General features: G+C 29.2%; 2 protein-coding genes across 13 annotated transcripts in view; one reads left to right on the top strand and one right to left on the bottom strand.

The window, feature by feature from the left end:
- Nucleotides 1-16,363, bottom strand: part of LOC100744774 (segmentation protein cap'n'collar) — a 116,093-nt gene that overhangs the window by 13,814 nt on the left and 85,916 nt on the right. For all 7 annotated transcript variants that reach the window (XM_012385718.3, XM_024367702.2, XM_003489558.4 and 4 more), the window contains 2 exons: nt 14,038-14,272; nt 13,020-13,244 (listed from right to left, as the gene is read on the bottom strand). In XM_012385718.3, the coding sequence (XP_012241141.1) occupies nt 13,020-13,244; nt 14,038-14,272 (460 nt within the window). The remainder of the gene's footprint in view (nt 1-13,019; nt 13,245-14,037; nt 14,273-16,363) is intronic.
- Nucleotides 8,926-12,184, top strand: LOC105680773 (ATP-dependent RNA helicase vasa). 6 transcript variants are annotated; one of them, XM_024367705.2, is made up of 5 exons: nt 8,926-9,140; nt 9,857-9,898; nt 9,967-10,023; nt 10,054-11,814; nt 11,930-12,184. In XM_024367705.2, exons 2-5 carry the CDS (start codon nt 9,863-9,865, stop codon nt 12,014-12,016), a joined length of 1,941 nt encoding a protein of 646 aa, XP_024223473.1. In that variant the 5' UTR covers nt 8,926-9,140; nt 9,857-9,862; the 3' UTR covers nt 12,017-12,184. The 6 variants fall into 6 exon arrangements, with proteins under 6 accessions (XP_024223473.1, XP_024223471.1, XP_033176646.1 ...); XM_033320755.1 differs by lacking the exon at nt 8,926-9,140 and adding an exon at nt 9,229-9,451; XM_033320756.1 differs by lacking the exon at nt 8,926-9,140 and adding an exon at nt 9,648-9,670.

The following is a 16,363-nucleotide window of genomic DNA, read 5'->3' as shown; positions in this document are numbered from 1 at the left end:
ATATATATATATATATATATATATATATATATATATATATATATATATATATATATATATATATATATATATATATATATATATATATATATATATATATATATATATATATATATATATATATATATATATATATATATATATATATATATATATATATATATATATATATATATATATATATATATATATATATATATATATATATATATATATATATATATATATATATATATATATATATATATATATATATATATATATATATATATATATATATATATATATATATATATATATATATATATATATATATATATATATATATATATATATATATATATATATATATATATATATATATATATATATATATATATATATATATATATATATATATATATATATATATATATATATATATATATATATATATATATATATATATATATATATATATATATATATATATATATATATATATATATATATATATATATATATATATATATATATACGAGCATTCTTTGTAGTCGTAAATGAATACCATACCAGTACGTATCATAGCAAACTAATAAAAGAGGGATAAGGAAAAAACGAAAGGGGGAAGAAAAGGAAATTTGCAAAGTAAATGTTAGTATCTCGAACGTTATTATATTATATAATAGAATAACCTAACTACAGTGCAATTTTTTATTGAAACATAAAAAGAGATCATGTAAGTAAGACGTGAGATATCTATATAGCAAGTATAGTATATACTTATAGCATACTACATATAGCAAGTAGAGTTCTTTTGATGAAGTTAACTAATGAGAAAATTAAATTTCGTGGAACTACAATAATTGTGCAAATGAATTCAATATAGTATTAAATTTTTTTTTTAAATTTATGCTTTACAATTTGTCCAGCTGGACATTCGGCAATTTTTCTAGCTTATAGTATTAAATGAACATTAAAATCGAACATCCGGTATTTTTAACAATTGTATTTTTCATTAATATCTATCTTAATACTGGATCATTAACTAGGCAATACTTAACTTTGCAATATAAGAATACATGCGTATATATATATATATATATACGTATTTATGCTATTCAAGTTCTCGTGATGTAAATCCATGATTAGAATCATGTTTGCTTTTGTTCACAATTGTCTAGTCCATATATGTTATCTAATGAAGATTATAAACATTAAATTTCATTACCTTTGTGTGATATCTTATTCATGAAATTAACATTCATAAAATAAGACAAAATCAAGATATTTCTAATGAGAGCAAGATTAAAAGCGTTCAAGAAAAATATGGTTTCTGATTGTCTTGCAAGCACAAAGTATAAAATTATTTTCGCCACATGATTTTTAAGGATTTTTCCCTATTTATTGAAATTCACGATGAAGATAATAAAAAAATTAACAACGTTCAATTTTTATATAAAATTCATTTGCTTTGAAGTCAGTTATCTGTTATATAAAAGCCATTTGCATTATAGTTAGTTGAAATCGTCAAACATAGTCAAGCGTAGTAGTATTAAAAAATGTTAACGAAGAATTTATTCTCTATTAAGTGATTTTTCGTTATTTATAAATGACCTATAAATTTCCCGAAAAAAATTATCCTAAAGTATAATTCTACTTTGCAAAGGATCACTAACGCATAAACATACTAATTTTTATCATTCATTCATATTGACTGAGTATATAAAAATATCTCTACGTCGTTTTCTATTAAATGCAATAATAAATTTAGTAGAAGAATATTTAACTATATATCTGTTGCAGATTGAGATGAATTATTACAAACAAGTTAATTTTACATTTGTAATACTCGATATATACTTCTTGACTCATATAATTTCTAACTTAGCATAAATTTGACAACCGCTGCATAAATGAGTTGTTCTGAGTAAACAAAGATCTCTGAGAATTGGGACTGGAATGATGTCACGCGAGACATTATAGTTTCATATTCTACAATTAAGATCTTCTTTACCAATTCATGACAAACGTCTTACAACAAAGATCTTGACGTCTCAAATATTTTTTAACAGTTCTTGACACACTTTTGGTCAAATTCCACATATGCTATATTATTTTACCGAGTTTCAATCTTCTTTTCTTATAATTACTCGAAATATGTATCCACGTAGAAGTTCCAAAAAAGAAAATAATTCCAAAAAATTAATGTTCTATTGAGATCGAGAGATGATCATTTCAACTATAATTATAATTAAGTTACTATTAATATTATTACTATCAATATCTACTATTAATATCTACAATATTAATAGCTACTATTAATATCTACAATTGTTAATGTGTGGTATATTTAAGCACAAATTAGAAGCTATTTCGATGTTACAAATCGATCGATATACGTTCATAAGACCAATATTGTACTAATGCGGCTATGAAACCGAACAATTCTCCTGAATTGTAATCTCCCGTAAGTTGTAGCAAGAGCAACAACGACAAACAGATTGTACACACCACGGACCTTCTATTGTAAGATTTATTATATCAATAAATACAAAAACTATTTATGGGAGCAAATTTTAAATTAGCAGGTAAATTCTTTTCGCTGTCGAAAAACACAGTTTCACGAAAATTAAGGAATGCGAATTATGAGCACGTAATACTATATAGTTATTTATTTATAATGTTAAATTGCTGCGCATTACTGAGATTTTATTCTATCTTGAGCAACTGGTTGTTACTATAGACAAAAATAAATTTTACTGAATCATGTAACGGAACCGTGACTTTATTTGATATTCAATTCGCGTGATTACAAATTTAACATTTGCATAAGTGCGCGTCATTTATAGATATTAGTATTCTAGAGCACTTTAATCAGATAATTATTCAAAGATAGATGTAATGTATAATATGACGTTTCTGGAGTAATCAGAAAATTATTATACAGAAAGAAAATGTTTACAATTTGCTAGGCTTGATTCGTATCTATATTTTTTCTTTTTCTTTTTTTGGAATCATAATTCCTGTTGAATGAACATTTTTTTCATTATTAATAATAGAAATACATTTCTTTCGATGCTTACAAAGAAATTCGTAAACAATAAAATCTAAGACCAGCTTTGGCAGCATTATCAGATACGCTTATCATTTAGATAATTATTATATTAAGAAAATCCAATTGCTTATATTTATATTCATATCTTCATTGTTTAAATGCTCCAAACAAGCTATATTTAATAAAACAATTCGAGCAATCCAATAACCCAATAAACCGAAACTCGTCCTAATTGCTTCAAGCGTCAAAGCAAATTGAATTTTATTAAACTGCCCCAATTGTTTCTCTATCATGCTGAAAGTATCTCGCTCAGGCGATCCTATATCGTTTTATAATAAAAGAAGTACTAGAAATAGCAGATAAACGATATCTTTATTCTATCGGGGTAAGTATCTGGCTACGAAACGAATCACCGGTGAGGCGAGTGAATCAATTTCGTTCTATTATTACGATCGGCTGACGAGATGCAATGGCAAAAGAAGGGAATGAGTCACTTGCCGGCTTGTGACACACATATGCGAATACAGCCGCGTTCCCGTATGCACATGTGGCAATAGCCAGGCGTACGTGTCCGCGAAACTCGTTCGAGTCCTAGCTTTAAGCCATGGATAGCAGAAGAGGATTGTCGTGCTCTACCGCGGCAGTAATCGCTCTATCCCCTTCTTCTTCCGTTACTCATCGTTCTGGCGAATCATGCAAATCACGTTTCGAGTAAACATTCGTACATATACCGTATACGTACAATGCATTAATACGTCTACAATACCGTTTCTGTTTGCATTTTCGCCCGAACGCTTACGTAACGCGCGTCATAATTATCCTTAATGGGTGGCTGAATGTGTGCGATAGTATGAATATTTTGACTCGTTTCCATATTTTTCTTTTGCGTTTTTCTAAATGCGTTTTACTATATATTGTTCAAAAATATCTTTACATATAGTATTACGTACACAGTATGTATCCGAATATCCGTTCATTCTTCACAAGGTGTATTACAATTTACAAATTACTGATATAAATGAGATCGCGGTATTTTTATTTCTTGTGATTATTGTAGATACGTTTAATAGAATAAAATTGCTATAAGCATTGAACCTCGTAGAAGAACTAGTGTCATTTCTTCTCAAGCTTTTTATCTTTAGATTCTTTAACTTCTAACTGAACGATCAGCATACATAATACATTCTCATGGCCTCACCATTAAGTCACCTTAAGCGATAAGACCTATTCCAGAGAGTCATGAAATATGTAAACAGAAAGATTTCATCGGGATATATCATTTGTTTATTTTAAACTTGACCATATGTCTCGTATATCCTTTTCAATGGTACTATCACGTATCACGTGTAGTGGTTCACGAAAATATTTCAACTCATGTATATGTAGAAACTTTTCCTCCGTATATTATGTATATTATTATAAAAAATGTTGTATAATATGTCGAGCGTATATATATTGGCACTATATAAGAGGTTGCTGATTCACGAAGATATGTATATTTATCATTATCGTATCAGTATCATTATTTTTGTTACTAAATCAAGTCAATTAATACGCTTTTACTTATTCATGTATAAACGATTTTACATTTAGTTATTAAGGCTAATTTTACTTATGGAACTAATAAGAAAAGATAAACGTCTCTTTACTTTTATCTTAAAATCTTTGCTACGCTTTCATTGTATTTTAATAAATTTCGTTAATTCGTTAAAAGCATACGAATTTAAGAGATATAAACGTTATATGTATTATAGATAATTAATATTCAGTGATGTAATTTATTGTCATGAACTATTTTTAGGGAAGTTTGTAAGTTAATAATTTTGTTAATTAATGATTTTTCATTAAATTAATTTGTTTGTAAATTAATGATTTTTCCTTTAATTACTAATTCTCTATTATATTTTTTATAATAGGGTATCTATTCCTAGCTTTTATGTAAACTTTTCTAAGAATGTTTTACAGCAAATCTCAGCACTGAACACACTTTTCTACATCTGGTCCGATGAAGAATTGGAGGTTTACAACACTATTGCATTTACGTTCTTCGCGCACTTCAAAAAGGCAGGCAAATGGTTTCGAAGTTTATTTTACTATTATTCAAGGACGCAAAGAACACGTGAGTCAACTGTGTGCCATTTGGGTATAAGGATGGTTACTTCGTTGTTACAAAGAACAATTGATTTGAAAAGAATACATATATTAAAAACCCTATACGAGTTTTTGTATTTATTATCGTTTGTGTACTTGTTGCCGTTTATAATAATTATTTCTAATTGTCATTTCTAATTATTACGGACCTTAATCCCTTCTCTTTCTTCATAATATTTCATACATCTTTAACAATTAATTGCAGGCTAATTTACATAAGACAGTGTTTGCAATACATAATCAAAAACATATCAAAGCTTTTACGATTACAAGTATTTCTTTATTTAATCTAATTTAGTTAAATTTGATCCAGTTTATATAGTTACTCATAGGCAATATTATACTCTAATATTTCATCAATTAACTAAAGGATAAATGTATTTGTTTTCGGAAAAATCGATCTTAAATATTAATGCTTTATGTTTCCATCAAAATATCATCCAAGAAATGCGTTTCTATTGTAGATAATTGATAAAAAGTAATTTCTTTCGAAAGCTAAACAAGAATTCGATTCTTAAATGGATTAACAGATAGTTATAGAAAACAGGTTACATAATAGGAATTAATAGATTTTTTGTTCTTATATCAATGTACATAGATATATGTTACTATTATTAGAACAAACGTGTTTTCTCTTTTTTCATCCGCTTCAACTTTCTTTTTGAATCATTTATACCTTTTTTAATAATCTTATCTTCAAACGTTTTTCTAATGCGTAATCTTACTGAAATGCGTAATTATCCTGATCGAAATACATTAGAAGTAAAGTTGCAATTTGTGTTAAGCTTCGCCGGTATTCAGTTCATCGCTTATTATGCTAAAAACTGTTCGCATTAAAGAAATAAGGTGTACCGACCAATAAGGTTTTTACCAACTGGAATAAGTATTGTGATATATTAAAAAACAAACGATTCTTCTAACGCTAACATAAATAAATAAATAAATAAAACAATAATCTCTTAAACACTGTGGTATCCAAATATTATTTAATAAGAATCATTGTATCTGGATGTTTCGTTCAATAAACCGAATGTTTGGAAACCATAATAGATACATAATTGTACGTACTGAAAACTAGCCCTACAGCTGCTACTATGGTACATCTGCTATACTTTTTCTCTTTCACACATTCCTTTGTCTTATTCATTGTCATTGATACATGTGCGCCGCGTTTAGCGCTTTTATCTTGCTGTACGGATTAACGTGTATGCATCGTTATGATGAATTGCATGATCCGAGACAAGCAGATTCATAACAGAAATGTGATCACGGTTTTGCTGTATCAATGACGTCAATTTCCAAGATGTTCTCGATCTTGCTACGATGTAATTAGCAGACTGCCGATATTTATACATTTATAAGAGATTCGAAGATGTGAAATTGCATAGGCTATATATGATATGCAAAAGATACTCAAAGTGTTCAAAACGAAGTATGTACTCGTTATATTAGTTAGAAAGTAGAACTTTTCACTGAAATTGTATTTCTTTAATTACGTCTTAGTAATGCAACTAAAATTTAAAAGATGCTTAACATTCGATAATTTAACATACATGTAGGATTTAACAAGTTAAAATAGAATGTATATTTTACGTTAGATATTTTGTAGCATTGAAAAAGAGAAAAATTATTCTTTAGACATCAGCCTTCAGAGGTTTAAAATAAGATATCTATTTTTGATGTTTCGCGCTGTGTAATGAAATTTTAAATAATAGTCAATATTGATCTAATGAATATTAATATATTATATCAAAATACTAAAATGATCAATGAATTTCGTTATTTTTTTTTTTACAAGTAAATAAATGAAATAATTTTTTATTTTACTTTCTAATTGAATTTTCATAATTTAATGCTTATATAATAAGCGTAGTGCATGAACCAAATATATTATACTATATATTACCAACTTTAATTATTTTATTTATGCACATAAGTCTAACTGTCTTTACAGTAAAGATAAGAATACAAGAGCATATACGTTAGAGTTATATATTGTTAGTGATTAAAAATGAAAAGAGAACATCCATCTAAAACATAAATAAAAGTTTAACAAGGAGTTCTTTCATCGATGGAATTGTAAAAAATTATTTTAGACGAATAATTCATAATGGCTCATGAAAAGTTATGAATTTTAATATTATTAAAATGCGTTTAAAAAAACTATTTTTATTTTATTTCTTTATTATTTTGTTTATTCTGATAATCAATTTATAACGTTATTAATGTCAAAAAACATTATATATTTGTTTGCTTTCTCAAGTATGTAGATATTCCTTCCCTGAAATGATGTGAAAAAGGCAAAATTCTACTAGAAAGGTGTTGCGATCTTATCTATTATGTTGTGATATTATCTTTAAGCCTGTATATTTGTAAACGTTGAAGTACAATATTTCTGCAAATGTTCACTAAGAAGTAACATTGTTACATGAAAGTGTTATATAAGAAGCAAAGTTCAACTTATATTCCTAAGTATAAATAAAAATGTAATGGTAATGATTTAACTAACAATAAATTTGCACAATCATCACAGCAAACTAGAAAGGTAGCATTCATTAAATAATTATTTTTATGATACTATATAAAAATTACGAAAATAACGTCAATAGAAATTTGAACAAATAGTAAAATAGCAGCTATTTAGTGATAATATACAATCTTTATTTATTATTTAAAGTTTTATTAGGTGACAAAAAAATATTATCAACTGGCACTGAGAGTGTACTATATATATAAATGTCGATATTTCTAGAAATGCTTTTCTTTATCTTTTAATGTATATGTAATATTTTTATGTATGTTTCGTTTTAAATAATTTGTTTTATTATAATATAGACATAGTAATCAAGTTGATAAAAATTGTTAAATAAGGTAGAAATTATTCTAGAATGTGTGCAATGTTAATGTTATATAAAGGATATATTTTGCAATTTGAGTGAAAGAAATGATTTGGTATATAAATATTTATAATTATGATGCTATAATCATTTGTGGCTATTGTAAACTTAACATTCTCTGAAGATATCTATATAAAAGTTAATCGACAGGAAATTGCAACCACATTGTATACAAAGAAAACTTGACCTTGAATATTATTGGCCTTTTATCTAAAGCGACTCTGGCACTTGTTTTCGTATGGTTTCTAAATGTAAGTAACTGATTTTTAGATAGATATTTCCCTTCAACTGACTTAAAAGATTCCATAATAAATAATGTACTTTTTATCTTTGCTGTAGTAATAAGTAATACAATTTTGGTACTAGAATATCATCAAGTACGTAAATACTTACATAAATTGTAAAATAACTCAGGAAATAAAGAAGCAAATACTACCAAAATATAACTTTGAAATAATTTTATGAAAACCAAAGATGTTTACTGACAATTATAAACAACACCATACAAATATTAAGATCATTTTAGATTTCCAAAATTATTATAAAGTATCGTATCATTTATTTGTTCGAAAATTATGTTACCTTTGTTTAAAAAACTGTCTACGTTAAATTTTTCATTCATAAATTATTCTTCTAATATATTTCTAATAAAAATATAACATTTTCAACAAATTATTATTTTAATAATTTATTATTTGTATTTGAAGTGGATATGTGTAAATCTGAGAAAGGTATAGGTTCGTTAATACCTTACTACGATGTTGAACAAGCTAAATGCAATGTGGATAGCGCATGCGCACTGCTTCAAAACTCGATAGTTTATTCCCGAGAAATGGTTTCCTTTAAGTTGGCTGCTCTGTCATCTCTTTGTTCGTACTGGCAACAGTTCGTACTGGTAATACTGTCTATCTACTCTTACGGTTGGGTGGTCTCATTCGTCTTTCGACAGTTCAAAAGAAAAACGATCTATTATATTGATCTGTACGACGCACGACTCTCTTAATTGCAAGCTTAATTGAAATTTTCGCTTCTATTCTTCTATCAACAATCAAAACGTAAGTATTGTTAAACTAGACTAACTTTGTTCATGGTTAATAGTGATCAGCCATGTTTGCCGGTAATCATGTTTTCTTTTACTTTTACATATCATATTTACTACGCGCTAGAGAACAAGATATTTAATTAGTATTGATTGTCATTTATATGTGCTTAAATAAAACAGATGAAGTAGAGATGAAGTGAAGTAGAGATCAATATTATAATTAGTGTATAATTAATAGTTTTACAAATATATGTTTTGCATTTCAACGCATACAAATAAAGCCATAGTACAAAGGGAGATCATTAAGTCAAAGAAAAAAAGACGGTCTGTTCTGTTCTCTAACTTTTTTTGAAGTTCTGTGTACATGATTGGTGTTTATATTGTGAGAGATATAGCTTACAGTTTGTATCGATCTCTATTTGCACGAATTACTAATTTAAACTGATGCCCTTGTAAACCGGTTGTAACGGAAAGTATTTTGGAATGTTCGCGAAATAAAAGTAAATAGTATAATAAATATCAATTGTAATTTTCTAAATATATGTATGTATAAACTATATTTATTATTTAGATTATTTTTATTAAATTTTGTTTATAATATTTTCAAAGTGTTTTATTTCAAATTGGAATATTATCTTTTAATTATTGTCTTTTAAATTAGATTATTGTTGTTTATTACGTAGACTTTTCTCTATTCTTATTGTAAAATAAAAATAAAATTTGTTATAGGATATAATGGATTCTGAATGGTCTGAAGAACCTCAAACTTCTGTAAGTATTAGAATTTCAATACTAGAACAGTTTATGATAATAAAAATGATTGTCATTTTTTATATTAGTATGACAGTAATGGACGTAGTTATGGAAAAGGACGAGGTTTTATACCGCACAACAATAATAATATCAACAATAATAATATCAACAACAATGCGTGGGATCCTAAAGACGCAGAAGATACCAAGAATGAGCAATCTAATACTGACAAATTTTGGCAATCTACTGATGGTTATGATTACAAAGTAACAACCAGTAAAGTGGAAAAAGACGGAGAAGGAGGAGGAAAAGACGGAGAAGGAAGAGGTAGAGGCAGAGGCAGAGGGAAAGGCAGAGGCAAAGGAGGGGAAGGAGGAGGAAGGGTTGGTCGAGGAAGAGGTACATTTAAAAATAGGGATGGAAATGATAATGATAATAATGATTACAGAAGAAATAATAATTATGAAAATAATGCTGATGATGGTAATCAGAATGACCAAGATGGTAGATCAAAAAAAACAGGTGTTGCACAAAGCAGTTGTGCAGGAATGTCACAGAAACCTAGAGAACAGTATATTCCACCAGATTTACCCAGTGATGAGAAAACCTTATTCAGTAATGGTGTTGAAATGGGCATAAATTTTGATAAGTATGACTTTATTGGTGTTAAAGTAACGGGAGAGGATCCACCTCAGCAAATAGAAAGTTTTGAAAATAGTGGCCTTAGACCCCTTCTTTTAAACAATATAAAAAGATCAGGATACACAAAACCTACTCCAATACAGAAGAATGCCCTTCCAATTATAATGGCTGGTCGAGATTTAATGGCTTGTGCACAAACAGGTTCAGGAAAAACTGCTGCATTTTCAATTCCCATTATAAATATGTTATTACAAAGAGATGCTGATCTAGGGTTATCCATGTCATACTGTGAACCACAAGCTCTTATCATATCACCTACTCGAGAACTTACTATGCAAATATGGCACGAGATTGTTAAGTTTTCATACGGTTCATTTATGAAGGCTGCAGTTGCATATGGTGGAACATCTGTTATTCACCAAGGGGGAAAGCTTTCTAAAGGTTGTCATATACTTGTAGCAACACCTGGAAGGTTATTAGATTTCATAGAAAGAGGAAGAATTAAGTTTTCTTCTCTACAGTTTCTTGTATTGGATGAAGCTGATCGTATGTTAGACATGGGGTTTTTACCTAATATTGAAAAGATTGTAGATCATGAGACCATGCCCACGATTAACAGGCAAACGTTAATGTTTTCTGCCACCTTTCCTGATGAGGTACAGCATTTGGCAAAAAGATTTCTAAACAATTATTTATTCGTCGCAGTTGGTACCGTAGGTGGAGCTTGTGCAGATGTGGAACAAAATTTTTATGAAGTTGTCAAGGGTAAGAAGAAAGACTTACTTAAAGAAATTTTACAAAGAGAACACGATGCTGGTACTTTACAAGGTACTTTGGTGTTTGTTGAAATGAAGAAGAAGGCAGACTTTATTGCAGTCTTCTTGTCCGAGAGTAATTATCCTACTACCAGTATTCATGGTGACAGATTACAGAAACAAAGAGAAGAAGCATTAGCTGATTTTAAAAGTGGGAAGATGTCTGTTTTGGTAGCTACGGCTGTTGCCGCTAGAGGTTTAGACATAAAGAATGTGGCACATGTTATAAACTATGATTTACCAAAGGGAATCGACGAATATGTTCATCGAATTGGAAGAACCGGTCGTGTAGGAAACCGAGGAAGAGCGACTTCCTTTTTCGAACCTGACGATGATGCACCACTACGTGAAGATCTTATTAAAATATTGAAACAAGCAGAACAACCTGTTCCAGATTGCTTGTTGAATGGAAGCTCGAACAGAAACTATTTGCCAGGAAGAGGTACAAACAGATATGGAGGTGCAGACATTAGAGAGGTGTGTAACTTTCTCCATTATCATACTGTAATTGTATATGTAATTTATATTTTATATGATAAATATACAGTAGCATTTAAAAGATGAATAATAATGTATATTTCTTTTTGTACAGTATGTAAGCGGATATGCCACAGCAGTGTATATGTCACCTACAGCAATGAGGCCGCAAATAGCAGTCGAGCCAGAAGAGACGTGGTAGAAAGTTTCTCTTTTTTTTTGTTTACATACTTTTTGGTATTATTGTTAGGAACAAGGTAGTATACTTTGTTTCTTTATTCCATAAGTCAGAGGTACAAAGAATTTTCTATTCATTAAAGCTTAATATGTTTAATAGTATTCTTCAAAGAAGATTAACAAGTAATAGTAAGTTTGTCTTTTATCTAACCAAATCGTGATTGATGTTTGACTGAAACGAACCAGACTGGATTACTACGTACCTCTTTAGAGTTATAAGTTATGTATAAGATCATATAATGCTACTTTTTGTTGATGCAATATGATACGCGATTTCCGAGAAGATGCGTATTCGTAGATACAGTTTAATACACTGCATTGATCGTACAAATATTAGTTTTTAAGAACAAATAATAACTTCATGGTAACCACTTAGAAACAATATTTTATTTTTATTAAATGTTACTCTCAAAATATTATATTATATTATATTCAGTGTTTTGTACGTTTCTTTTTATAATAAAAAATGCAATGACCAAATGCCTTATTTTGAATATCTCTTTAGTCATTTTTACCAAAAATATATTTACTATATAAATATAATTCGATTTCATATTAACATGTATTTTTACGATATATGTATATGTGGTCTTAACTTATATACGGAAAACAAATTAGAAATTATTATTATTATTACTATTATTGGAAAGAAATTTTCATATTAGTTCGCGTAAATACATGTGTAACATATAAATGTATATGTCTATATAAAAAGAGATATTTTTTTCGAGATATTAAAAGAGATTTTTTAATAAAAATTATTTTATTTACATTTTATAAAATTTTATAAATTAAAAAAATATTTTATACATATATTAGGTTTTAGAAATAATTAAACTTTTATATTAGCTTATAGCATTATAGGGGATGAAAAATTCAATCAGTAGTGAATGAATTAAGGAATCAATATAAACGATTACGTACGTATATAATTCATAAATAATTTAAAAAATAAATTTTGTACATACCATCATTCATCGCCATATCCATCAGATGTAAATCCTCATCATTAAGGAGAGATGAAAGAAAACCATCGGTGGTTTGATTGATCGAATCGGAAGTTGGTGTATGGTAGTACATCATATCCGCCGGCTCGGATTTATAAGCTGCTCCACTTTCTGCGCCCATCGGTTCGCTACTGTTTGTTAAATTCATTGACGTTGCTACGGCCGAACCCAGATTAGATGACCCACCTGTGGCAATTAGTATTTTAGTTCCAACAGATTAGGTACTTATTAACATTTGTTTTTCTATCCTGCCATTTTTATTATATTGATAGCATTAACAATATAATAATACTATTAGTTAATTCTAACACTTATAAGAATATCATTTTAGACATTTTTTAAAAACTTTAATACTTCTAATAATATACTATAACATTTAGGAAAATGTTCAGTATCATTTAGATAGCGTCTGTTTAAAACAGTATGTAAAGATTGATCAAATAAAAATGTGAGAATTAGGTCTTTTATAAAAATGATGCATTTTATCTTACAATATTTCAGGAAATCTACTAATGAATCATTTTTAATACAGATGTTTGCATTTACATCTATTTGGTTTCCTTTAATTGAAAAATAAGATTTTGTAAAAGACGAAATATTCTCATATCTCATTTCTTCAAGATTAACAAATTATCGTATAGAAAAATATAATACAAATGGTTACTTCCTAATACGTTGACGTATGCCCATAATTTGTCGTATTTATTTCGTTTGATAATTATAGATTTGTAAATACTTTTGCGTGTATTTTAAAATACGACATTTATTTAATTTTTCTTAATATATAAATTCAGTTATGTATAAAATGACCTATTTTTGGTATATTTAAAAGCCATTTAGAAATTATATAAATATATAAATATACACACACATTGTATATGTACATCTTATAGAGAAGAGACACGAGGAACTTGATTTAATTTATATCAATATAAATTTTTGTGTAATGAAAGTAAAATGTTTAATGTAGATCACTCACCCACATTGTGATACGGGCTCGTCGCATTAAGATCACCGACCGGTGGGGCCAAAGTAGCATTGTGAAGCAATACATTACGTTGTGCTTCATAATGACTGTGGCTTATACCGTGCCCTGGGTATCCAGGATGTGCCGGATGTGCAAAGTGATCTGGTGCACCAGGTAGCGATAAAAGAGATGCTAGATCTTGCCACCGTTGTTCCATACTCATTGCACGCATAAATGGCATGCGACCCTGAAGCATGCAAATTACAAATTAGCACATTTTCCACCTTCATATATTCTAACAAGCATTAATAATTGTATCAAACGATAAAAATACTATATATATATATTATAACGTTTTATTTTTCTATTCGAAAGGAATTTACTGCTCTTCAAAAAATAAAAAGAACGCTACACGCTAAAAAGAAAAACAGATACAATTTTCGAAAAGGATTTTCTATTTTCAAACAATGCAACGCGAACCACCCATATTTACTGCAATAATAGAAAGAATAGATCGAGTATAAACCAGATGCGCTACTCGAAAATAATACCAAAAATACAAATCTTGAAATGTTTGACCTCCGGAGATTCCTAGGCATTGAGATATCGCGACTGATTTGTCTTCAGGGTGTTTCCACCTCGTTGAAATTGCAAATGTCTGGACTTGGTTGAAGCATGTGAGACTGAATGGGAAATGACCTGAAGAAGTTATATTGACCATCTTGAGGACGGGGGATGGAAATACGGTTTTAAAAGGACTCTTAGCCTTTTATATACTCTGTTTGTTTCACGCGAATGCCAGTTAGAAAAAGAACCAGTAAAAGAAACATCAAATTTTACTTTTTCTCCAAATATCTTACATGTTTCGAATATTTCCTTCGTTATTTCAGGATTTAAATTTTCCAATAAAATATAGCTTCTCGCGAATCAAATGCTATATTTAATCTTTTTTACGATATAAAAGCAATCAAAGATGTTGAAAACAATTGTTGTAAAAACAACAGGCATACGTGAACACATTTTATTTCAATAATTACATTTATATCAAATAAAATCTATATATCGTAAGAATTACGCTCTCTTTATATCGTGTTGTCATTGATTCATGTATCAATCCACTGTCACGTCTACAAAATTCCGCGGCTATCGAACCTGTCAAATCTCAAATCGGTGGATGTTCGGATTCTAGCAAGATAGAAACCCTGCTGATCGCGTAGGTGTTGGCCACACGTAAGGTCGGGCAAGATATTAATGACTTTGGTATACCACGTGTCAAATGTATCTTTCCGGCTGTGTAAGAATGCACACCGATCATGATCAAATGTCAAACCATGCGTCAAGTATGGAAATTACGAGCAAGAAAAATTTTTATTCAAAGAATGATATTTCAATACGATAAGGAGAACAATTTCGTAGTCCATACGATCATAATTCAATAAATGAATTGCCCGTGTAATGAACGAATTATACAATGAAATATCTTCAAATTTAATAATTTTGATATCTCTTTAAAGAAACGATTAGGTTTTTAAGCACAAACTTTAAAGTAAGCGACCTTACATTTGTATACTACATATATAATGTACAAGAATATTATGCACTGTATGAAGAATTCAAATAAATTAAATTGTATTTTTTGTTTTTTCAATAAACATTCTAGCACATAAAAATAAAAAGACATATGTAATCTGGTTGCTTACAAAATGACCTAGTCTCCACTGAACGAGAGTTAATTTATCTCCTTTATCCAATCTGATACCATCGAACGTATGTAGAAACACGATATTTCTCGTATCAAAAATATATTCAATGAACACGTTAATACGTTTTCTTTCTTACGTTTCGTCGAAAGAATCTATGAGTTATTAACACCGCTATCTTCCCTCTAACAACACACGTAATATTAATACAAGACTCTTGGCTTCATAAATCTCAAGTAACACAGCGAGTGTTAAAATGGTACAGGAACGCGTAGTAAAACGTCGGCGAGAAGTTCGCCAGGGCAACGGAACGGCATGGCAGGAACAGCAGGAAAGAGCTTGGCGCGGCGAGTTGCGCGTAAGTACAGTAGTGGCCAGTGGCGCTTAATGCACGTTGGTATTGTCGCTAATGCATCGGGCCGCAAGAAGAAGATGAATAGGGAAGCTGGCGTAGCGCGGATCCGGCGCGATTGTTGTTCGGCCGCATCAATCAGTCGCCGGTGCAATCTGTCGAGCGCGACGCCTTTAAGGTGATTCTCGCTTGTCAGCGCATCTGTCGGCTGTAGGCCGCGAAATGTAGGACGAGACGTTTGTTCCGCGACGATTTGTCCTGTACGGAGGCGCGCGGGTTTTCTAAT

This window comes from Bombus impatiens, unplaced genomic scaffold, assembly GCF_000188095.3.
Source record: "Bombus impatiens unplaced genomic scaffold, BIMP_2.2 scf_0344, whole genome shotgun sequence".
Lineage (NCBI taxonomy): Eukaryota > Metazoa > Arthropoda > Insecta > Hymenoptera > Apidae > Bombus > Bombus impatiens.
This window is presented reverse-complemented; position numbering and strand designations above follow the sequence as displayed.

What these genes read in the sequence shown, in the direction of transcription:
- LOC105680773 (XM_024367703.2), top strand. Translation starts at nt 9,863, where the DNA reads ATGGATTCTGAATGGTCTGAAGAACCTCAAACTTCT. An exon ending in CTGAAGAACCTCAAACTTCT is followed by an intron (nt 9,899 to 9,966) that starts GTAAGTATTAGA and finishes TTTTTATATTAG; the next exon opens with TATGACAGTAATGGACGTAG. An exon ending in GAGGTGCAGACATTAGAGAG is followed by an intron (nt 11,815 to 11,929) that starts GTGTGTAACTTT and finishes CTTTTTGTACAG; the next exon opens with TATGTAAGCGGATATGCCAC.